We start from the raw sequence: 24,341 nt of genomic DNA, 5'->3' as shown, positions 1-24,341 counted from the left end.
ATAACATTCTGCTGGTTCCTTAGTAGAACTTTCCTTCAGAAATAGAAAGGATTGCTACGTGCAGTTAAAGTTGGCTTATATTTATGGGGAAAAAGACGCACTTGCGTCAAAATTTTTGGTGCAAAGGAAAAGTACGCAGGTAATAAATCCATGTGTACTATATATGCAGCTCCAAGGTACCCTGATTCAGCCACATCTGGAGGACATGCTCTACCAAAACGTGCGCAAAAAAAGGGCTTGCGCAAAATTTTGCGCAAAAAAATACACACAAAACAGGGGTAAAATCTTTGATACATGTCCCCCACTGTCAGTACTTTATATGGGACTTTTTGGTCTTAGGAAAGGCCACTCTCAGTAACGTATTTACTGTATAGGACCCTGTCCCGCATTCACAGGTACTGGATTTTTAGGCAACTGCTGGATTGGTTTGCAGACCGGTGTTTTTTATTTATGCAGAACACTCATTATTTCTTTACCTCTTTTTGCATATCTAATAAAGGTTAGGTTTTATTTATTTTATTAGTACATATATCCCAGTTTTTTGGTAGATGACTTTGTGCCTTTTTATTACAACAACCAGTTATGGTACATTCTGCTAGTTACCACATGAATATGGTAATATGATTGTTAGATATTTTTAAGCAGAGCATGCTGGATATCCCACTCGAAGTTTGATGTGTTCCTGTCACCAAAAATAACTTTTGACATGTTGTCCAGATACGTCAGAAGTTTAGATTACACCATGTATCACTCCTGGGATCCTCTTATATCACAAGACTGCACCAAATCATGCAATATCTGTGCAGATCTCCGTACCCCCTGTGCTCCAATGGGGAGGCCTCCTTGGTCCTCCACCAATCTCTCTTTCTACCTCTACCTGCCTGCCATTGGTGACTGTCACTGAAGACTGGTGAACAGAGACCAGTAGGGGACCAGGAAACCTCCCCACTGGACTGCCAGAGGATCGGGACGGTGATTTTCTTTAGTTATTTTACAGTAGGTTTAGATTATGATTAGGGCTGCAACTTACGATTATTTTCATAATTGATTAGTTGCCCGATTATTATTTCGATTGATCGACTGGTTGTAGATCTAAAAATCCATACTGCAGCTCTATTCCCGCCCCGTGGCCTGCCTCCAAACCTCACTGAACATACATGGGTGCCGCCTGGTAGCCCTGTGCGTAAGCTGATCTGAGAATACGCAGCGCATTTCCCATAGTGCAGCTGATTTTGTTCAGCGTGAAATACGCTGTGTAAGCGCTATGTCACACCATACCCTTAAAGGGGTACTCTGCCCCTAGACATCTTATCCCCTATCCAAATGATAGTCCGCAGCTAGGACCTCCACGATCTATGACCAGCACCCGGCATTCGTTTAGAATGCTGGGTGCGGGCGGCGGGGGCCATGACGTCGCGCAACGCCACCTCAATACAAATCTATGGAAGGGGGTGTGGCGGCCGTCACGCCCCCTTCCATAGACTTGCATTGAGGGGGCGTGGTCATGACGTTACGATTCCTGCCGCCTGCACCCAGTGTTCGGAACAAAATGTGTTCCGAATGCAGGGGCAGCGGCGTACCCCCTCTAAACTTTCATCCACTTTGCGCATACTGGCAGGCTACCTCACCAGGCAGGACGGGGATCAGGGGATGTGGGACCTGCATCGATCAGATATTTATGGCTCATCCTGTGAATAGAGAATATCCCTTTCAGGGGCTTAATTCACATCATAATGCATAGGAAAAGACAGATCTCCCACCCACTCCCACACTTACATGTGCAGGGCGGGAGGAATTTTACTCTGCACCAGATTTTACCTCTTTTGGTCCAGACTTATGTTTATAAGGTTAATTGAGCTAAATTAGCATTTTATAATCTGCCACATACTGTACGGCTGCTCATTCATCTGCATGTAATTGTGTAGATCCTCAGCCTGGAGGCATGTGACTATTATAGAATCCTGATGTCACTGACTAATCCGCCAGGAGAACAGACCTTTTCTACAAACCTCCTCCAGATGACATCTGCCTCCGGGATGACATATGTCCCTGCAGTATTCAATAAGTGACACCGCAAGCAGTATTATTAGGCCATGGGCTGCTTATAGTGTCTCCAGCTGATGTGACTTTAATCTCATTACCTTAAATTTATCATTATTTATGCCATTCTTTTTTTTTTTTTTTTGCTGGGTGACTGTAAATTAACCCCTTAAGACAAAGGACATGTATGTCACAGTGGGATGAATCGTCAAACATGACCATGGCGTCGGAGATCTTACACTGGGGGCCAGATGTGGTAGATGCACCGACCAGCTATACATTATATTATGTAGACTCCCCTCATGTTGCCAAAACAGCCCTGACCCATCAAGCCTTGGACTCCAGGGCACCTCTAAAGGTGTCCTGTAGTATCTGGCACTAAGATGTAAGCAGCAGATTATTTAACCCCTTCTCAACCAAGTGAATTTCGACTTCATGTTTTTTTTTTTGTTGTTACTCCCTCACCTTCTAAAACCCCTTTATACACCCAATTATCAGACAACTGAGCATTTGTTGGAACTATTGTATGAAAGGGCCAGTGATCAGCAAAGGAACGAGAAAAGGCTTGTTTGTTGTCTGATCGCAATTTTTGTGCATACCAATAAGATCAGAGAAATGTACGGATCCCTCAGCTGCCAGTCAGTGGAGAGCCCAATGCCACCCTTTCCCAGCCCAATATCTCACATGATGTTCAGGATCTGAAGCTATATTCATTATTCAATCATTTAGTTTACATTGAACTCTGCAGTATTAAGTACGTACAGGATACTGTGCATGTGAACAAACCCTAAATCAGATAAATTTACCAATGTGACACCTTATTTTTTCCCCCACAGGAAAGTAATATTTGAAAAACAATGGATATACCTGGATAACGCCATTGGTAAAAACTATGGCACAATGTTTGAGATAACTGGAGGTGGAAATCTTCAGACAAAGAGTAATGTGGTCCCATCAGCAGGTATGTTTTTTTCTTTAGTGTAAATGGTCTAGACAGTTCTAACTGGGCTAGAAAATAGATCAGAAAAGTTGGCGTTCGAGATGAGCGAACTTCCAGTAATTCGATTCCTCCCAAACTTCTCTGCTCGGCAGTTGCTGACTTTAGCCTGCATAAATTAGTTCAGATTTCAGGTGCTCGGGTGGGCTGGAAAAGGTGGATACGGTCCTAGGAGAGAGTCTCCACCGGAGCACCTGAAAGCTGAACTAATTTATGCAGGCTAAAGTCAGCAACTGCCGAGCCGAGAAGTTTGTGACGATACGAATCACTGTAACATCGCTCATCTCTAGTTGGAGTATATTGGTCCAGGAGCATTTCTGGAGGTGTCTGTCATTCACATTCCTATTGCCCCTTTCATTTACTGAAGTAACTTCACTAAAGTGTGTGTATGTGTGTGTGTGTGTGTGTGTGTGTGTGTATGTGTATATATATATATACCACAAACAGCTTTTCAATTAATGTGATCACTGTTGGATTAGATGGATCAAAGGGAGGAAGAAGAAGGAAGATCTCCTGGCTAAGGATGTCTGTATAACGTTTAACATACTGTTATATGCATGAGGGACAAATAGCAAGAATAATTGGGCTTTCCTTTAATCCTACTTTGTCTCATATTGCAGTTGAAATTGAGAAATATTTAAAGTGTACCTGTTGTTTTTTTTTTTTTTTTTATAAGTGGTGACAATATGATTTTAGTGGCATCCCTGTTGCTGTTAATCCCCCAAGAGTATCCCTCATGGTGTACAGCAATTTTTTTATTTTCTGTTTGAGGGGGCAGGACCAGAGCTGGGATGTTTGTCAGTAGTACAAACACAGGCACTTCCTTTAGTTGTCTGGCCAATCACAGCACAGCACCTGTTCCTTACTGCTATACCAAAGTATAGCAGTAAGGAACAGGTGCTGTGCTGTGATTGGCCAGACAATTAAAGGAAGTGCCTGTGTTTTTACAACTGACAAACATCCCAGCTCTGGTCCTGCCCCCTCAAACAGAAAATAAAAAAAAATGTGAAAACATAGCTATTGTGAAAGTGCACTGAACTAAACAGGCTGGTACTGTGCTAAGGGATGATATACACATTACACTACTGTAAATGGCATGTGCAGGAAGAAAGGGGTTACTGATACACTGGGTTTGCAAGATGCTATTTGAAAAGAAAATTTTAAAACAGCAGCAGCACAGAAAGAATGGGGTCACAATATGTATGAATGCTACTGCACACAATGATGAGCTAAAAGAAGATGGAATAGTGAATTACATTCAGGAGGCAACACTGTTTACATACAGTTATAGGAACATAAGAGACAACTGCCGAGAAAGAAGCCTTGATTTACCTTTCAATCACTATTTGGATACTATGGACAAGGCAGACAGGCTCACATGTTGCAGATTTACATCCCAGCCTCTCTCCTGTACATAGCTAAGCCCTGCCCCCCTCAAGTTTTCTCTCTGTTACTAGAGATGGATTTTCCCTAATAACAGGCCGTGAGCCTAGTGGCCAAGATTAAAGAACTTTTTTTTTTCTGAAGTAAGGAGTGACTTTTGGTAAATTAAATTATTAAAGCGTACCTGTCAGATCCCACAAAAAAACAAAACTGTTATGTTACTCATTACCTAATACTGATCATGTACATGTTTCACCGATATTTCACTAAAAATAGCATATTACAGCTGCCCACTGTCTTTTTCTTCTTCGCTGAGGGAGGAGGCTTTTCCCTCTCTTGCCTGCACTATGACCCCTCCATCACTCTGCAGACTCACTGCTCTCAGGAGCCTGGCAGCCCTGCTCAGTAACCCTTTCCTCTCTGGTTTTATACTGTACACACAGACACACACTCATAGTGATTATTGGAGATTACCTGTACTCTACCACCAAAGACAATATGGCGAGTGTTTAACTTAGATCTTCCTAAATTAGTGCAAAAGTAAAGTGTTTTTTCATGCATACATTTACTGTTGTCATTCATGTGTATCATCCTTTGCCAGTCCTGTATTGCTGGGACTTGTAGTTTTGAAATAGTTGGAGGTACAGTGTTAACAGTGGATACCTCTTTTTTTGCAGCAGTGTTGCCTTCAGCTGTGTGCCTTCAGCTTTTGCAAAACTCCCTGCATGCCCAGACATCCTTTGACTGTCAAGGCATGTCAATCAGCCATCTCATGTCCATAACCCTTGGACACGCTTATGCTACTGTGGGGCTCATCAATGTCCCAGGAAGTATGGGAATCCCTGGTGGTGGGATTTTCGGAGGCAGTTTTCTTTAATAAAGTTTTTAAAGAAGTATATTAGAAAAAAAATTTTTGCCAATATGTACAACATATAAAAAGTTTTTATATCTGACAGCACCCATCTAAATTATTTAGAAATAGTTTATATCAAATGGAGAGAAGGTGTTTTACAGCAACATTGACCATTTAAGGTAAAGTTGTTTTTTTTTTGTGTCCCAGGAGCTTAGGGTTGTCCTCCTTTTTACTATCAAACAGCTGGCTTCAGGATTCTCCCCTTGTGCCCTGTTTGCGGTAGGACAAAAAATGTAGTTAATCCCCTTCTCCAGACACAAATGGAACAGATTAGCAGAATTGTTTCCGGAATACACAGAAAATCCTGCAGACTGGTTAACTGTAAAGGTTACTTTATCCCCGTTTATGATTTATTCTTAGTTATTTTTCTAGTTCCTTAAAAGAGCATGTTCTCTTTGGAGCATATTCATAACCATTAATAAACCATTAATAAACGGTGTCTCTGACTTTTTGTCATGAGAGAAGCTCTAAGCATTAAAGGGGTACTCCACCCCTAGACATCTTATCCCCTATCCAAAGGATAGGGGATAAGATGTCTGATCGCGGGGGTCCCGCCGCTGGGGACCCCCGCAATATCGCTGGAGGGTCTGGGTCGCGACCACGGGAACGGAAGTCCGTGATGTCATGACTCCGCGCCCCCCCCGTGTGACGTCACGCCCTGTCCCTTCAATGAAAGTCTATGGGAGGGAGTGTGACGGCCATCATGCCCCCTCCCATAGACTTGCATTGAGGGGACGGGGTGTGACGTCACACGGGGGCAGAGTCATAACGTCACGAACTTCCGTTCCCGTGGTCGCGACCCAGACCCTCCAGCGCTTCCGGACAAGAAACAGGTGGGTGCCTGATCTTAGGTATATATATACTATATATAATGTCCATTTACGATCACAGCGCCATGGGCGGTGATCGGCGGCAGTAGCCGGTGAGAGCATATTGCTGGGTATCTGGTGTGGAGCCACGCTTCAATCCTGACAGTTAACTAGGGATCGACCGATATCGTTTTTTTAGGGCCGATAATCGGAGGAGGGTTAGGGCCGATAGCCGATAACTTATACCGATATTCCGGTATAAGTTATCGGCTATTTATCCCCCCTCGACACCGCTGCAGGTAATTGATTTAAAGCGGGCGCTTTAAATCAATGCACTGCAGCGGCTTTTGCGGTGCCATAGGCCGCCGCCGCCACCCGCTTCTCTCCCCCTACCTGTCAGGGTGGTCCGGGCCATCCATCCTTCCTTCCTGTAGTGTCCGGCGGCATTCCGGGTGGAGGGTGCACCGGTCCCGGCTGTCCTTCTTCTCCGGCGGTCATCTTCTCCACTCCGGGCAGGCTCCGGCCTAGTAACGCAGCATAGACGCCGCTGCGCAGTGACGCCCGTGCGCAGCGAAGCACCTGACGTCACAGCGTAGCGGCGTCTGTGCAGCATACTAGGCCGGAGCCTGCCCGGAGTGGAGAAGAGGACCCCCGGAGAAGGACAGCCCGTACCGGTGCACCCTCCACCCGGAATGGCGCCGGACACTACAGGAAGGAAGGATGGCCCGGACCACCCCCATTACGGGTAAGTTTATTTATTTTTTTTATTGACTCGGAGGGTGGGGAAGGGGCCCGACCGGTATGGGCAAAAATCCATACCGGTATACCGCCCAGCACTACGGTGGGGGTGTGACTCGGGGGGGGGGGGGGGGGGGCGGTCGCGGTGGGGGCGGGGCATTATCGGCAAGGTAATTGCCGATACCGATAATGCCCAAAATCGTGATTATCGGCCGATAATATCGGCCATACCGATAATCGGTCGATCCCTACAGTTAACACCTTCAGTGCTGCGGTCAGTGTGACTGCATTACCGATCTCAGTGATGGAGGGAGCTCCCTCTGTTCTCCATTGAGATCTTGCGGTGCGATGACGGGATCTCATTGGTAGCCATGGCAACCAGAGACCTCAGAACGGCCTCTGGTTACCTGGCTACGGGAGCCGGTCAGGCTCTGCCCGAGACAGTCTGATCTGCTATGCCTGTCTGTGAAACACTGATAGGCATAATACTTTGCAGAACACATCTGTTCTGCAATGTATTATGTGTCAAGTGGGACAGTAAAAAAAATGAATACAGTAAAAATAAATAAACATACCCAATCTCCCTAGACCCCCCCACCCAAAAAAAAAATGCATATACCCATGTTCACATATTTGCTGTGCCTTTAACAACCTAAGCAATAAAACTCACCTTATTGAACCCGCACGATGAACACTGTTAAAAATAAATAAAAACCTTGCCAAATTTACAGCTTTATTTCAATGCCACCTCTGTAAAGCTAAAATAAGTGATCAAAATGTTCCATGTACCCCAAAATGTTACCACTAAAACACAAAATTTGGCATCACACAACAAAACAATACAGTTCTCAGAAAATGGCGATGCACAAACAAGATTTTTTTTAAATCAGAAATAGTTTTTATAGTTTAAAAGTAATAAACCATCAAATAAAGCACAAAACCGATGTATCGCCATTATCATACTGACCTACATAAAATTTCCTTGTCGATTATACTGCATGGAGCACCCCGTAAAAAAATTATTATAATGTTTCCTAAATTACTGCTTTTCGGTAATCTTGTCTCACTAAAATTTTTATAAAAAGTGATCTAAATGGCAGCCATAACCCACAATAGTACCACTGAAAACCGCTACTTATCCCGCAAAAAATAAGCAATCACACAGCTCCATTTGTAAAAAAAAAAAAATGTAAAAGTTACAGCTGTCAGAATATGATGACCCTCGAAAAATGTTCTTTAAAAAAAAAATGTTGTGATGTAAATGGGATAAACCATAAAAAGCGTATTTAAATTAGGTATCGCCATAATCGTACAGAACAGCAGACCATGACGTCACGAGCCTCCGGCGCTGAACCTGATGCTCTCAACGAACGCTGGGTGCAGCATGGAGATCGCGGGTGTCCCCAGTGGCGGGACCCCGTGATCAGACATCTTATCCCCTACCCTTTGCATAGGGGATAAGATGTCTAGGGGTGGAGTACCCCTTTAAGGCCAAAATGGGCCCTTTAATGTGTTCAGTGAACACTTAAAGGGTTAATAAACTTCCCAAATGTCATTTTAAGTACATTGAGGGGTGCACTTTTTATAATGGGGGTTCTAACATACAGGCCCCTCAAATTTACTTCACAACTGAACTGGTCCCCAAAAAGATTTGATTTTGTAGTTTTCTCTATCATTTAGAAAATTTCTGCCAAACTTCTAAGCCCTGTAACATAGTAAAAGAGCATATAACAAATGATGCCAACATAAAGTAGACCTATTGTAATTACGAATTAATAACTAATTTATATGGCATGGCTATTTTTCTTACAAGTAGAGAATCTAAAATTCAGAAAAATTTTAAATTTTTAAATTTTTCCTGGAATTATGGAGTTTTTCACACACAAATGCTGAATGCAGTGACCAAAATTTACCACTAGTAAGTTACAATGGGGGAGATTTATCAGAACTTGTGCAAAGGCAAAGTTGCAGCTTACTTCTTACATTCTTAACAAGGCCTCAACCCAAGCTGATTGGTTGCTATGGGCAACTGGGCAACTTTTCCTCTGCACAGGTTTTGATAAATCTCCCCCAATGTGTCTTGAAAAAAACGGTCTCAGAATCACTTTCATAAATTAAAGTTTCCCGAAGTTATCATAACATGACCTGTCGCATAACATGAAGTGCGACCGGTCAGATTTGAATTATGGTCCTTGGTCCTTAAAGGGGTACTGGGGTACCACTCAATCTTGGCTGCAGCACCCCAGACATCCGGTGCACGGAGCAAACTTTGATCTGTGCTGGATGACTGGCGATACGGGGCGGAGGGTAGTGATGTTACAGCCACGCCCCTCAGTGCAAGTCTATGGGAGGCGGCGTGACCGTCATTGAAAGGGGAGTGGCCGTGACATCACGAGCCTCCGGCACTGCCCCCGATGCTCTAAACTAACACCAGGTGCAGAAGGGAGATCGCGGTGGGACCACAGCGATCAGACATCTTATCCCCTGTCCTTTGAACAAGTTGGCCCTACATCCTAAGCTGTACGTCAGTGTAAATAATGGAGCACTATTTTATTATTATGAGCAGAATGTATTATCTTAATAAAAGGTGACACTAGACGGGTTTTCACTTTGTCTGGTGCAAGAACAGATTTTAGTAGCTTATAAACTGTGCAACTTTCATCCACAATTTGTCTTCTCTTTCCTGTTGCTACATCTGTAGAATCCCGAGCCCTTCTTGATGAATACTTGGTGCTAGAAGATAAAATATACATAAATTATATATGCGCTTCTCATTTTCTGGTTTTAAATTAATTTTCCTTCTCCCTTTAGAGCCTAAGGAAGCAGGTGCTGACAACCGTAATATAGTAGATGATGGCAAATCCCAAAAGCTTACTCGGGAAGACATCGAGGCTTTGAAGGAAAAAGGCATTAAAGGCCAGGTTAGTATAAGTTTGTGAATCTTTTCTGTGTTTTCACATCTAGAGACAGTGACCTTATTTATTATGTAGAGTGTATGACGGAACCATCTCTATCTTGTAAGATATTTTTAACATGATGTACATAATGTGGACATGTATGGCAGGGTGTAGTATTACACTGCATGATAAACGCAGTAAAAAAAAAATTGTTAAAGGAGTAGTCCAGTGGTGACTCAGTGGTGAGCAACTTATCCCCTATCCTAAGGATAGGGGATGAGTTGCAGATCGCGGGGGGTCCGACCGCTGGGGCCCCCTGCGATCTCCTGTACGGAGCCCCGACAGCCCGCGGGAAGGGGGCGTGTCGACCTCCGCACGAGGCGGCGGCCGACACACCCCCTCAATACAACTCTATGGCAAAGCCGAAGCGCTGCCTTCAGCAATCTCCTGCTCTGCCATAGAGATGTATTGAGGGGGCGTGTCGTCCGCCGCTTCGTGCGGGGGTCGACACCCGCTATCTGGCCGGAGAGCCGGGGCACCGTACAGGGAGATCGCAGGGGGCCACAGCGGTCGGACCCCCCGCGATCTCAAATTTATCCCCTATCCTTAGGATAGGGGATAAGTTTTTCGCCACTGGACTACCCCTTTAATATCTCAAAACATTTGTATAATAAAGCATCCAAAAAGTCCCAATAATCCCCAAATGAAAACCTACAGCTCACTACAACAAAAAACAAGCCCTAACAAGGAAAAATTACAGTAGTCATAAAAGGGCAATACAAAGCACTAGAACATAACAAGAGCTATATAGATCTTATTCCTTATAAAATCAAACACTTTTTTATTTTTTTCAAATTTCAACCAATTATTATTATTATTTTTTTGGAAGAGTGCAGTTAAAACATACCATTAAAACGTACAACACTGAACCCGTCATATTACCCTTCAGCCGCATGCATACAGTGGGGATCAAAAGTTTGGGCACCCCAGGTAAAAATTTGTATCAATGTGCATAAAGAAGCCAAGGAAAGATGGAAAATCTCCAAAAGGCATCAAATTACAGATTAGACATTCTTATAGTATGTCAACAAAAGTTAGATTATATTTCCATCATTTACACTTTCAAAATAACAGAAAACAAAAAAATGGGGTCTTCAAAAGTTTGGGCACCCTGCAGAATTTATAGCATGCACTGCCCCCTTTGCAAAGCTGAGACCTGCCAGTGTCATGGATTGTTCTCAATCATCATCTGGGAAGACCAGGTGATGTCAATCTCAAAGGTTTTAAATGCCCAGACTCATCTGACCTTGCCCCAACAATCAGCACCATGGGTTCTTCTAAGCGGTTGTCTAGAAATCTGAAACTGAAAATAGTTGACGCTCACAAAGCTGGAGAAGGCTATAAGAAGATAGCAAAACGTTTGACTGCACAATCCTTCCAGAAAGATCTGGCAGACACTGGAGTTGTGGTACACTATTCCACTATAAAGAGATACTTGTACAAATATGGTCTTCATGGAAGAGTCATCAGAAGAAAACCTCTTCTACGTCCTCACCACAAAAATCAGCATTTGAACTTTGCAAATGAACATATAGACAAGCCTGATGCATTTTGGAAACCAGTTCTGTGGACCGATGAGGTTAAAATTGAACTTTTTGACCGGAATGAGCAAAGGTACGTTTGGAGAAGAAGGGGAACAGAATTTAATGAAAAGAACCTCTGTCCAACTGTTAAGCATAGGGGTGGATCAATCATGCTTTGTGGTTGTATTGCAGTCAGTGGCCTAGGGAACATCTCACGATTAGAAGGAAAAATGTATTCAATAAAATTCCAGCAAATTTTGGATGCTAACTTGATGCCATCTGTGAAAAAGCTGAAGTTAAAGAGAGGATGGCTTCTACAAATGGATAATGATCCTAAACGCACCTCGAAATCCAGAGGGGATTACATCAAGAGGTGTAAACTGAAGGTTTTGCCATGGCCTTCACAATCTCCTGACCTCAACATAATTGAAAATCTATGGATAGACCTTAAAAGAGCAGTGCGTGACAGACAGCCCAGAAATCTCAAAGAACTGGAAGACTTTTGTAAGGAAGAATGGGCAAAGATACCTCGAACAAGAATTGAAAGACTCTTGGCTGGCTACAAAAAGCGTTTACAAGCTGTGAAACTTGCCAAAGGGGGCAGTACAAGATATTACCTCTGCAGGGTGCCCAAACTTTTGCAGACACCATTTTTTTTGTTTTCTGTTATTTTGAAAGTGTAAATGATGGAAATAAAATCTAACTTTTGTTGACATATTATAAGAATGTCTAATCTGTAATTTGATGCCTTTTGGAGATTTTTCCATCTTTCCTTGTTTTTTTTTATGCACATTAATACAAATTTTTACCTGGAGTGCCCAAACTTTTGATCCCCACTGTAACTGACTGCTTGCAGGCCATGTGATTGTGTTACATGTGTAATTTGTGTATCTCAGATCCTCTCCCTCTGCTACAAGTGTAAGGCTTGGTTCACATCAGCATTGTGCGCCATTTAGAGGAGCTCCACTGGCTAACCCTGTTAAAACTACGATACTGGAGCAGTGAAAAAAATACTGTAAGCAGTAATTGTTTCTCTGCTGAGCTCCTACGATACAGTGGATGCCTAACGGAAACCCTACAGACCCCATTTAGTCAATGGGACTCTGGTGTCCATTGTGCTCCATCCAATTTAGGGTCCTTTTGGCTCCTAAAAAAAAAAGCTGAACTGGACGAAGCACAACTCTGTGAAATAAACCTATTCTTACTGATATGATACACATCCAGACGCTTTACAGGCAGTGTCATTTTGTTACTCACATCCTAGTCCTCTGCTACATATGTCACTGGCATTAGATTGAACCAGTCTCATTGCCTACTCTCAGGCAGCATAATGTATCGCTGACATTCTAGCAGTCTGCTACATATCACTGACATGATACTGAACCCGCCAAGTGATTGTGTTCCCAAACACCAGTTCTCTGCTTGAAGTGTAACCAGCAGGATGCAGAACCAGTCACACCATGACTCCCAGGTGGTGGTATTGTGGCACTAGACACTCATCGTACTCATCCAGCAATGTGAACTGCGTTGCTTAGACCCTGACCCACTGCTTCATGGCATAGGTGACTGTTCCAAGATATTTGGTTTCTCTGTCCTGGTCCTCTGCTTATTGTGGAGCTGACTTTTAACACCACCAGTCACATTACCTCATTCTATTGACTGTATACTTTGCTGGTTAGGATTTCAGTCATACTTAGAATCCAGTGGGACCCAGGTACCCCCATATACTGTTGTAGTGTAGGAGAAGTCTGGCCAGAATTAGTTTTCATTGAAGATTTGCAGCCAAAAAGCTATACCGTAAAAATAGGGCCATGCAGCTCAACTGTTCACGAAAACATAGGGACTGGGGTTCAGAAAAATGTCAGACTTTGGCCTGATGAGCCATAATTTGAAATATTTGGGTGCAACAGAAAACAGTTTGTTCACCTAAGGGCTGGAGAGAGGTACAATAGTGACTGGCTGCCGGCAACAGTGAAGCACGATCACAGATCCTGGTAAGTTGGGCGGCATTTTTTAGCAAATGGAGTTGAGGGTTTGGTCAGGATTAATGGCGTCCTTAATGCTGAGAAATACAGGCAGATACTTGCCCATCATGGAATACCATCAAGGAGACGTCTTGTTGGCTCCAAATTTATTATGCAGCAAGACAACAACCCCAAACATACAGCCAATGACATTAAAGGGGTACTCCGCCCCTAGACATCTTATCTCCTGTCCAAATGATAGAGGATAAGATGTTTATCGCGGGGGTCCCGCTGCTGGGCTGATGACTGGCGATACAGGGGACGGAGTATCGTGATGTCACGGCCCCACCCCTCAATGCAAGTCTGTTGGAGGGTGTGTGGTGTCACGAGGGGGCAGAGCCGTGACGTCACAATACTCCATCCCCTGCATCGCCCATCATCAGCCACAGAGCTTTCCTTGCTCTGTGCATCTGAGAAACGGGGATGCTGCAGGAGAGATCGCAGGGGACGATTAGACATCTAATCCCCTATACTTTGGATAGGGGATAAGATGTCTAGGGGCGGAGTACCCCTTTAAGAACTATTAGCAGCGTAAAGAAGAACAAGGAGTCCTCGGAGTGATGATATATCCCCAAGAGCGAGCCCTGATCTCATCATCATGGAGTCTGTCTGGTATTATCTGGAGGAACAGAAGTATTTGAGCAAGGTGCATTCATTCCACAGAAGATCTCCAAGATGTCTGAAACCACCTCCTGCCATGTTCCTTCAAAAACTGTGCAAGTACCTAAAAGAATTGATGTTGTATTGAAAGCTTAGTCACCCCAAATAATTATAGAGTTTAGATTTATTTTCTGTTTATTCACTTTGCATTTATGAACACTCTTTTTATTATTTTTTTTATGCATTCTTTTCAGAATTAGTTTTTTTCCACTCCTGCCTAAAACCTTTGTGCAGTACTGTATATGTAAATACACACTTACTCTTAAAGGGGTACTCCGGTGAAATTATTTTTTTTTTTAATCAGCTGGTGCCAGAAAGTTATACAGATTTGTAAATTACTTCTATTTAAAAATCTTAATCCTTCCAGTAGTTATCAGCTGCTGTATGCTCCACAGGAAGTTCTTTTCTTTTTGAATTTCTTTTCTGTCTGACCACAGTGCTCTCTGCTGACACCTCTGTCCATGTCAGGAGCTGGCCAGAGCAAGAGAAAATCCCCATAGCAAACCTCTCCTGCTCTGGACAGTTCCTGACATGGACAGAGGTGCCAGCAGAGAGCACTGTGGTCAGACAGAAAGGAAATCTGTTTAACTTTCTAAAACCAGTTGATATTAAAAAAAACGATTGTTTTTCACCGGAGTACCCCTTTAACCTTTTTGTCCTAATTGATGTATATATTAGTATGGGAAGGCATCGGTTTGCTGCGTCAGGCATTATATTTTTGTCCTTCCATGTGCCTGCTCCATCTGCTGTTCTTCCTATTTATATGTAGAGATGAGAGACAGCTCTGAATAGTTGTGAATCACATAGCCTTATGTCCCAGTCCAAGGCAGATTCTTATAGAGGCACGCGTTACCATTTCTTTGCATTAGGTCTCGTGCGCTTACAGCTGTTGCAAAACTACAACTCCCAGCATGCCCGGACAGCCAACGGCTGTCCGGGCGTGCTGGGAGTTGTAGTTTTGCAACATCTGGAGGTCCGCAGTTTGAAAACGGCTGCTTTAGTATCACTGACATTTTTGGCCATTCTATTGGCCTGTGAATATATACTGTATGGTGCCTGAACAATAGACAGAGATGCTGCAGATTTTCTGCAGAGGAAAAAGGGCCATCAGTATCAGGTCAGTGTGGGACTGGTCCAACATCCAGCAGATCAGGGTAACTCCTTAAAAAAATAAATGTACTGTATTAGAAATTCACAGTTGCAGATTTTGCTGTAGATTTGTTGTATTTATATAGCAAAAAAAAAAAAAGAAAGCTGATTTATTGTGGATTTTGACTTCAGATTAAGGTCATCTTGGAAATCTGCAATACAGTGGTCCGTCAAGTTACAATATTATTTGGTGTCAGGACAAATATTGTATGTTGAAACCATGATATCTTGAGCTCATAACTCTATGAAAAACTAACAATTGGTTCTGTAGTGTCCAAAATGTCAACACGATTTCCTTTAAGAGCATCTGTCACCTAAACTGACCCCTGTAATTTTGCCCCATAACCTATGGGGGAGAGTTATCAAAACCTGTCCAGAGGAAAAGTTGCTGAGTTGCCCATAGCAACCAATCAGATTGCTTCTTTCATTTTTAACAAGGCCTATGCAAAATGAAAGAAGCGATCTGATTGGTTGCTATGGGCAACTGGGCAACTTTTTCTCTGGACAGGTTTTGATAAATCTCCCCCATACTCCTTACTGGGCTATGTCCTAACATACCTTCTATTTTATATTGTGATGCCCAAAAAGACTCCCAAAAAAAGGCTTTATAAGTCCATTATCATTGTCCTGGAGGTGGGGCCAGAGCTGTGCCGATCCAAAACGCCTTCCAGCCTTCATGGGCCTTTAAAGGGGTTCTCCGGTGGAAAACATTTATTATTATTTTATTTATTTTAAATAAACTGGTGCCAGAAAGTTAAACAGGTTTGTAAATTACTTCTATTAAAAAATCTTTATCCTTTCAGTACTTTTTAGCAGCTGTATGCTACAGAGGAAATTCTTTGCTTTTTGAATTTCTTTTTTGTCTTGTCTACAGTGCTCTCTGCTGACACCTGATGCCTGTATCAGGAACTGTCCAGAGGAGGAGAAAATCCTCGTAACAAACCTATGCTGCTCTGGACAGTTCCTGACACGGACAGAGGTGTTTGCAGAGAGCACTGTGGACAAGACAAAAAAAAATAAATTCTAAAAGCAAAGAATTTCCTCTGCAGCATACAGCTGCTAATAAGTACTGGAAGGATAAAGATTTTTTTAATAGAAGTAATTGACATATCTGTTTAACTATCTGGCACCAGTTCATTTAAAAAAAAAAAAAGTTTTCCACCAGATTACTCCTTTAATTGACACACAGGGGTACCCAGCCGGCAGCAGCCCTGTGTGCAGTCTAAGCGTGTGCCAGTACTGTGGTTTCTGGCACAAGCGCTGTGAAGCTTTGACCCCTGTCGGTCGGCCTGCTCTTCAGTCACTAGAGGTAGAGAAGAAACCACAGTGCTGCCACACACTCAGACTGCCTGCCAGGTAGCCCTGTGTGTCAGTCAAAGGCCTGTGACGTCTGGGAGAGAGGCATGTCAGATGGGCGGAGCTACTGACCCGATGGGGGGGGGGGGGCAGCACACATAATAAGAGGGGGGGGGGGCCAGCACACATAATAAGAGGGGGGGGGCCAGCGCACATAAGAGGGGGGGGCCAGCGCACATAAGAGGGGGGGGCAGCACACATAATAAGAGGGGGGGGCAGCACACATAATAAGAGGGGGGGGCCAGCACACATAATAAGAGGGGGGGGCCAGCACACATAATAAGAGGGGGGGCAGCACACATAATAAGAGGGGGGGGGCAGCACACATAATAAGAGGGGGGGGGCAGCACACATAATAAGAGGGGGGGGGGCAGCACACATAATAAGAGGGGGGGGGCAGCACACATAATAAGAGGGGGGCCAGCACACATAATAAGAGGGGGGGGCCAGCACACATAATAAGAGGGGGGGGCCAGCACACATAATAAGAGGGGGGGGCCAGCACACATAATAAGAGGGGGGGCCAGCACACATAATAAGAGGGGGGGCCAGCACACATAATAAGAGGGGGGGGCAGCACACATAATAAGAGGGCGGTCCAGCACACATAATAAGAGGGCGGTCCAGCACACATAATAAGAGGGGGGGGGCAGCACACATAATAAGAGGGGGGGGCAGCACACATAATAAGAGGGGGGGGGCAGCACACATAATAAGAGGGGGGGGGCCAGCACACATAATAAGAGGGGGGGGGCAGCACACATATTAAGAGGGGGGGGGGGGCCAGCACACATAATAGGGGGGGACAGCACACATAATAAGAGGGGGGGCCGCACACATAATAGGGGGGGGGGGCAGCACACATAAGAGGGGGGGGCAGCACACATAATCTTCCACTTCCTGCATCTTCTCTCTGCAACTATTGGGAGTCTGGCCTTTAGCACAGAGCCTGACAACTGGGCAATCATATCTGCAGAAAGATGGTGTGTGCTGGGCCAGCTCTTTATTAAATGGGCTGCCGAGGACCACAGGGTACATATATACAAAGTTATAATTGCTAAGTGTAAGTGAACTTTAGAAATTGGCTAAGTAACCGTTTATGAAAAATAGTTTGCAGCTATTTTCGTAATCGATTAAATGCCGATTAATCGTTGTTTCAGCCCCATTCAATTGTGATTTGCCTCTCTGTGGCACAGATACAGTCATGGCCGTAAATGTTGACACCCCTGAAATTTTTCTAGAAAATGAAGTATTTCTCCCAGAAAAGGATTGCTGTAACACACGTTTTGCTATACACATGTTTATTCCCTTTTTGTGCATTGGAACTAAACCAAAAAAGGGAGGAAAAAAAGCAAATTGGACATAATGTCACACCAAACTCCAAAAATGGGCTGGACAAAATTATTGGCACCCTTTCAAAATTGTGGAAAAATAAGATTGTTTCAAGCATGTGATGCTCCTTTAACCTCTTCAGGACATAGGGCGTATGGATACGCCCTGCATTCCGAGTCCTTAAGCACCGAGGGCGTATCCATACGCCCGTGGGAATTCCGGTCCCCACCGCTAGCCGGTTGGGGACCGGAGCCGGATGCCTGCTGAAATCGTTCAGCAGGCATCCCGGCATATCGGCCAGGGGGGTCATTATGCCCCCCCCATGTCGGCGATGACCCGGAATTACTGGCTGATCGGGGCCGTCTCTGATGGCCCTGATCAGCCAGAGCCTGCAGGGGTGAGGTGGCACTGGTGCCACCTTACGATCACCCTGATTTGTCGGCCGGATTACCGGCCGACCAATCAGGGCGCCTGCTGCGGGTGTCACTCCCGCAACCCGCTCCGCCCCTCTTCCGGAGGACGTGAGCGGGTGCGGGACGTGCACCCCGGGTGCTGGGGACCCCGATCCCCGGCGTCAATGTTGGGATCGGGGCCCCAGGAGCAGCGGCGGCGACGACGACGAGGGACTGACCTGTGTGCCGGCAGCAAAAAGGGCATGCTGGGAGCTGTAGTTATGCAACAGCAGGAGGCAGATCACCACAACTCCCAGCATTCCCTTATAGGCATGCTGGGACTTATAGTTTTGCAACAGCTGGAGGCACTACAACTCCCAGCTTGCACAAACAGCTAAAGTGCATGCTGGGAGTTGTAGTTGTGCATCTGCTGGTTGCATAACTACAACTCCCAGCATGGGAGTCGGTGACTGCTGAGAGTTGTAGTTTTGCAACAGCTGAAGGCACACTGTTTGTGAAACTCAGAGGTTTTTTTTTAGCTAACTCAGTGTTTCACGACCGGTGTGCCTCCAGCTGTTGCAAACTACAACTCTCAGCAGTCAATGTACACCCTGCACCATACATGCTGGGAGTTGTAGTTTTGCAACAGCTGGAGGCACACTGGTTGTGAAACACTGAGTTAGGTCACAAACTCAGTGATACATAACCAGTGTGCCTACAGCTGTTGCAAAACTAAAACTCTCAGCATGTACAGTCTGTCAGCGCATGCTGGGAGTTGTAGTTTTGCAACAGCTGGATGTCTCCCCCCCCCCCATGTGAACGTACAGGGTACACTCACATGGGCGGAGGTTTACAGCAAGTATCTGGCTGCAAGTTTGAGCTGCGGCAAATTTTCTGCCGCAGCTCAAACTGCCAGCGAGAAACTACTGTGAACCCCCGCCCGTGCGACTGTACCCTAAAAACATTACACTACACTAACAAAAAATTTAATAAAAAGTAAAAAACACTACATATACACACCCCTGCACAGCCCCCCTCCCCTCCCCAATAAAAATGAAAGCGTCTGGTACACCACTGTTTCCAAAACGGAGCCTCCAGCTGTTGCAAAACAACAATTCCCAGTATTGTCGGACAGCCGTTGACTGTCCAGGCATGCTGGGAGTTTTGCAACAGCTGGAGGCACCCGGTTTGGGAATCACTGGCGAAGAATTCCCCTATGTCCACCCCTGTGCAAGTCCCTAATTTAGGCCTCAAATGCGCATGGCGCTCTCACTTTGGAGCCCAGTCGTATTTCAAGGCAACAGTTTAGGGTCACATATGGGGTATCGCCGTACTCGAGAGAAATTGTGTTACAAATTTTGGGGGGTATTTTCTGCTTTTACCCTTTTTAAAATGTAAAATTTTTGAGAAAACAAGCATTTTAGGTAAAAAATATTTTATTTTTTTTACATATGCAAAAGTCGTGAAACACCTGTGGGGTATAAAGGTTCACTTAACCCCTTGTTACGTTCCCTGAGGGGTCTAGTTTCCAAAATGGTATGCCATGTGGGGTTTTTTTTTTTTTTTGCTGTCCTGGCACCATAGGGGCTTCCTAAATGCGGCATGCCCCCAGAGCAAAATTTGAGTTCAAAAAGCCAAATGTGACTCCTTCTCTTCTGAGCAGAGCACTTTTCACCCCCATATGGCATGTTTTCTGAATCGGGAGAAATTGGGCTTCAAATTTTTAGGGGTATTTTCTGCTATTACCCTTTTTAAAAATGTAAAATTTTTGGGAAAACAAGCATTTTAGGTAAAAAAAAATTATTTTTTTTATATTTGCAAAAGTCGTGAAACACCTGTGGGGTATAAAGGTTCACTTTATCCCATGTTACATTCCCCGAGGGGTATAGTTTCCAAAATGGTATGCCATGTGGTTTTTTTTTTTTTGCTGTTCTGGCACCATAAGGGCTTCCTAAATGCAACATGCCCCCCAAAAACCATTTCAGAAAAACGTACTCTCCAAAATCCCCTTGTCGCTCCTTCCATTCTGAGCCCTCTACTGCGTCGGCCGAACACTTTACATAGACATATGAGGTATGTACTTACTCAAGAGAAATTGGGCTACAAATACAAGAATAAATTTTCTCCTTTTACCCCTTGTAAAAATTCAAAAATTGGGTCTACAAGAACATGTGAGTGTAAAAAATGAAGATTGTGAATTTTCTCCTTCACTTTGCTGCTATTCGTGTGAAACACCTAAAGGGTTAAAACGCTGACTGAATGTCATTTTGAATACTTTGGGGGGTGCAGTTTTTATAATGGGGTCATTTATGGGGTATTTCTAAGATGAAGACCCTTCAAATCCACTTCAAACCTGAACTGGTCCCTGAAAAATATCGAGTTTGAAAATTTTGTGAAAAATCGGAAAATTGCTGCTGAACTTTGAAGCCCTCTGGTGTCTTCCAAAAGTAAAAACTCAGCAATTTTATGATACAAACACAAAGTAGATATATTGTATATGTGAACCAAAAAAAATGTATTCGTAATATCCATTTTCCTTACAAGCAGAAAGCTTCAAAGTTAGAAAAATGCTAAATTTTCTAATTTTTCATCAAGTTTACGGATTTTTCACCAAGAAAGGATGCAAGTATCGACAAAAATTTACCACTATGTTAAAGTAGAATATGTCACGAAAAAACTATCTCGGAATCAGAATGATAACTAAAAGCATTCCAGAGTTATTAATTTTTAAAGTGACAGTGGTCAGATGTGCAAAAAACTGAAGGAGCGGTCCTTAAGGCCAAAATGGGCTTGGTCCTGAAGGGGTTAAACTCGCCTGGGGCAAGTAGCAGGTGTAGGCAATATAAAAATCACACCTGAAAGCAGATAAAAAGGAGAGAAGTTCACTTAGTCTTTGCATTGTGTGTCTGTGTGTGCCACACTAAGCATGAACAACAGAAAGAGGAGAAGTGAACTGTCTGAGGACTTGAGAACTAAATTGTGAAAAAATATCAACAATCTGAAGGTTACAAGTCCATCTCCAGAGATCTAGATTGGCCTTTGTCCACAGTGCGCAAGATTATCAAGAAGTTTGCAACCCATGGCACTGTAGCTAATCTCCCTGGGCGTGGACAGAAGAGAAAAATTGATGAAAGGTGTCAACGCAGGATAGTCCGGATTGTGGATAAGCAGCCCCAAACAAGTTCCAAAGATATTCAAGCTGTCGTGCAGGCTCAGGGAGCATCAGTGACAGCGCGAACTATTCGTCGACATTTAAATTAAATGAAACGCTATGGCAGGAGACCCAGGAGAACCCCACTGCTGACAGAGACATATAAAAAAAAGCAAGACTACATTTTGCCAAAATTAACTTAATTGAGCCAAAATCCTTCTGGGAAAACGTCTTGTGGACATATGATACCAAGATAGAGCTTTTTGGTAAAGCACATCATTCTACTGTTTACCGAAAACGGAATGAGGCCTACAAAGAAAATTTTGTCCAGCCCATTTTTGGAGTTTGGTGACATTATGTCCAGTTTGCTTTTTTTTCCTACCTTTTTTGTTTTAGTTCCAATACACACAAAGGGAATAAACATGTGTATAGCAAAACACGTGTTACTGCAATCCTTTTCTGTGAGAAATACATTTACGGCCATGACTGTACATCCACCCCAGTCAAACTGGAAATTCTGGAGTGCATAGACATGAAGGACTACATTGACTCCTTCAGTCCATTTTCCTAGCATATATGCATTTAGACTCAGACCCAAAGTGCGCTTTGCTGCATTTTAGAGTCAGAGATAAAAAAAATAAAAAATAAACTGGAATGGAAAATGACTCGAATGAAGTCTCTAGCTGACTGTTTAGGCCAAGTCTATAGGGCTCGTACCTCTCCGTACTCGGATATGTCAGTGTCCCATCTCGACCAGATGATGAGATTCCATTCAAAATCCTCAGTGTGAACATAACCTTAAAAACGGAATCTCTCAGCACTGTATATGGTAAGGGCCCTTCTATGATCATTTTATCTTCTTCAATGTTTATTTCCAGAAGATGTAGCATCGTTGCTAAGGACATTTGAGCCTATTATTTATTTTTGTTCCTTCATGGAAGAACTTGTATTACCGATGAATTCTTCTGGGATCCTCTCCGTTCAGAGTTGTGCTTGTACAGCAGTATTGACCCATTATCCAGTTCTGCTGGGAGACCTGCATTTTATCTTTGTATATAACAGTTTACATGGCTTTGATTCTGTATTATATTTTATTATACTTGGTTCCCTTGACTTATTCTTGATCTTAATAGAACACATCTCAATGTTTATGTCCCCTAGTAATGGAGATCTAAAGTCAAGGACCTCTAGAATCCATCCTTAACATTGTGTGCGTTTCCAGAATAGAACTAAAATGTGAGCAGAAATTGATCAGAGAATAAAAAAAGATTTTTCTGGAAAAAAAGTTTTATATTTATATACTTAACTGCTGGATCATCATTCTAGATCATTGGTCTTCAACCTGCGGACCTCCAGATGTTGCAAAACTACAACTCCCAGCATGCCCGGACAGCCAACGGCAGGGCCGGAGTAAACTCTTCTTACCATACATTATACCACTGTTTCCCAACCAGGGTTCCTACAGCTGTTGCGAAACTACAACTCCCAGCAGCGAGTATGCTTAAAATTGTCCTCTTTTGACCCCAATAACTCTTATTTTTCCATATATGGGGATGTATGGGTCTTATTTGTGCAGTGATCTGTAGTTTTTAATCGGTACCATTATTGTTTTGATGGGATTTCTTTTATCACTTTTTTTTTCTGCAATATGAAGTGACCAAAAATGTGCACTCCTGCTGATTTTTTAAATTTACGCCATTGACCTTGCAGTTTCATTAATGTTATATTTTAAAGGGAACCAATCATCAGATTTTACCCTATATAACGCTTGGCAAGGCGTTATATAGGGTACAATCTTTATCCTCACCATCCCTGTGGGACGCTTCTGCCCCCAGGGATGGTGTGGATATGGAGTTATAAACTAGTCACCGCCACGCCCGTAAGTAGTCACCTGGGCGGGGAGCTCCTCTCACCTAGTCACGTTCTTCGGCCGGCAGCAATGCCCCCTCCGCTTTGCCAAGCGTTATATAGGGTAAAATCTGATGATTGGCTCCCTTTTTAATAGTTTTTACATTTACGCACGTGGCGACACCACATGTTTGTTCATCTTTCTTCATATTATTATATTATTTTATTTAAAAAGGGGGGGAGAAAGGAGGTGATTTAAACTTTTATTAGGCTGGGTTCACATCACGTTTTGTCCCATACGAGATCGCATATGGCAGGGGCAGCTGAAAACTTGCGCTCCCGTATGTAATTCATTTCAATGAGCCGACCGGAGTGAAACGCTGACTCCGGTCGGCTCATTTTTGCCCCGTATGCGGTTTTCCACCGGACCTAAAATCGTAGTCGACCACGATTTTAGGTGCGGTGGGAAAACCGCATACGGGGCAAAAAATGAGCCGACCGGAGTCAGCGTTTCACTCCGGTCGGCTCATTGAAATGAATTACATACGGGACCGCAAACGAAGGCATGCGGGACCGCAAGTTTTCAGCTGCCCCTGCCGTATGCGGTGATGTGATGTGATGTGAACCCAGCCTTAGAGAAGGGGCTTATTCACAATAATAACTTTATATATATATATATATATATATATATATATATATATATATATATATATATAAGTTATTTTTTTTTTTTTATATATATTATGCATTTTTAGTCCCCATAAGGCAGTGTTTTCTGAACAGTGTGTTTCCAGTTGTCGCAGTACCACAGCTGCCAGCATGCCCAGACAACCAAAAGCACTGTCTTGGCATGCTGGGAGTTGTGATTTTGCAACAGCTGAAAAACACTGTATTAATACATAGTCAGGCATTTCGTATTAAAAAAAAATAAATAAATACTTAAAGCGGTACTCTGCTCTTAGACATCTTATCCCCTGTCCAAAGGATAGGCATGAATGGAGGGGGCCCAGTGTGACGTCACCACCATGGATGCCTGAAGCCTGCATTCTGAACATAAATGTTCAGAACG

The 24,341-nt window shown here is 43.7% G+C and overlaps 1 protein-coding gene across 2 annotated transcripts in view; it reads left to right on the top strand.

Moving 5' to 3' along the window:
- The window catches only part of TRMT6 (tRNA methyltransferase 6 non-catalytic subunit), a 54,490-nt gene that overhangs the window by 9,523 nt on the left and 20,626 nt on the right, over positions 1 to 24,341 (top strand). The window contains exons 2-3 of one of the 2 annotated variants that reach the window (XM_056567822.1): positions 2,877 to 3,001; positions 9,692 to 9,801. In XM_056567822.1, coding sequence (XP_056423797.1) covers positions 2,877 to 3,001; positions 9,692 to 9,801 — 235 coding nt within the window. Of the gene's footprint in view, positions 1 to 2,876; positions 3,002 to 9,691; positions 9,802 to 22,227; positions 22,254 to 24,341 lie in introns of those variants that run through there. The other variant, XM_056567824.1, reaches the window with a different exon arrangement.

This window comes from Hyla sarda, chromosome 3, assembly GCF_029499605.1.
Source record: "Hyla sarda isolate aHylSar1 chromosome 3, aHylSar1.hap1, whole genome shotgun sequence".
Lineage (NCBI taxonomy): Eukaryota > Metazoa > Chordata > Amphibia > Anura > Hylidae > Hyla > Hyla sarda.
Note: the sequence above shows the minus strand (reverse complement) of the source record. Positions and strands in the feature narration are given on the sequence as shown.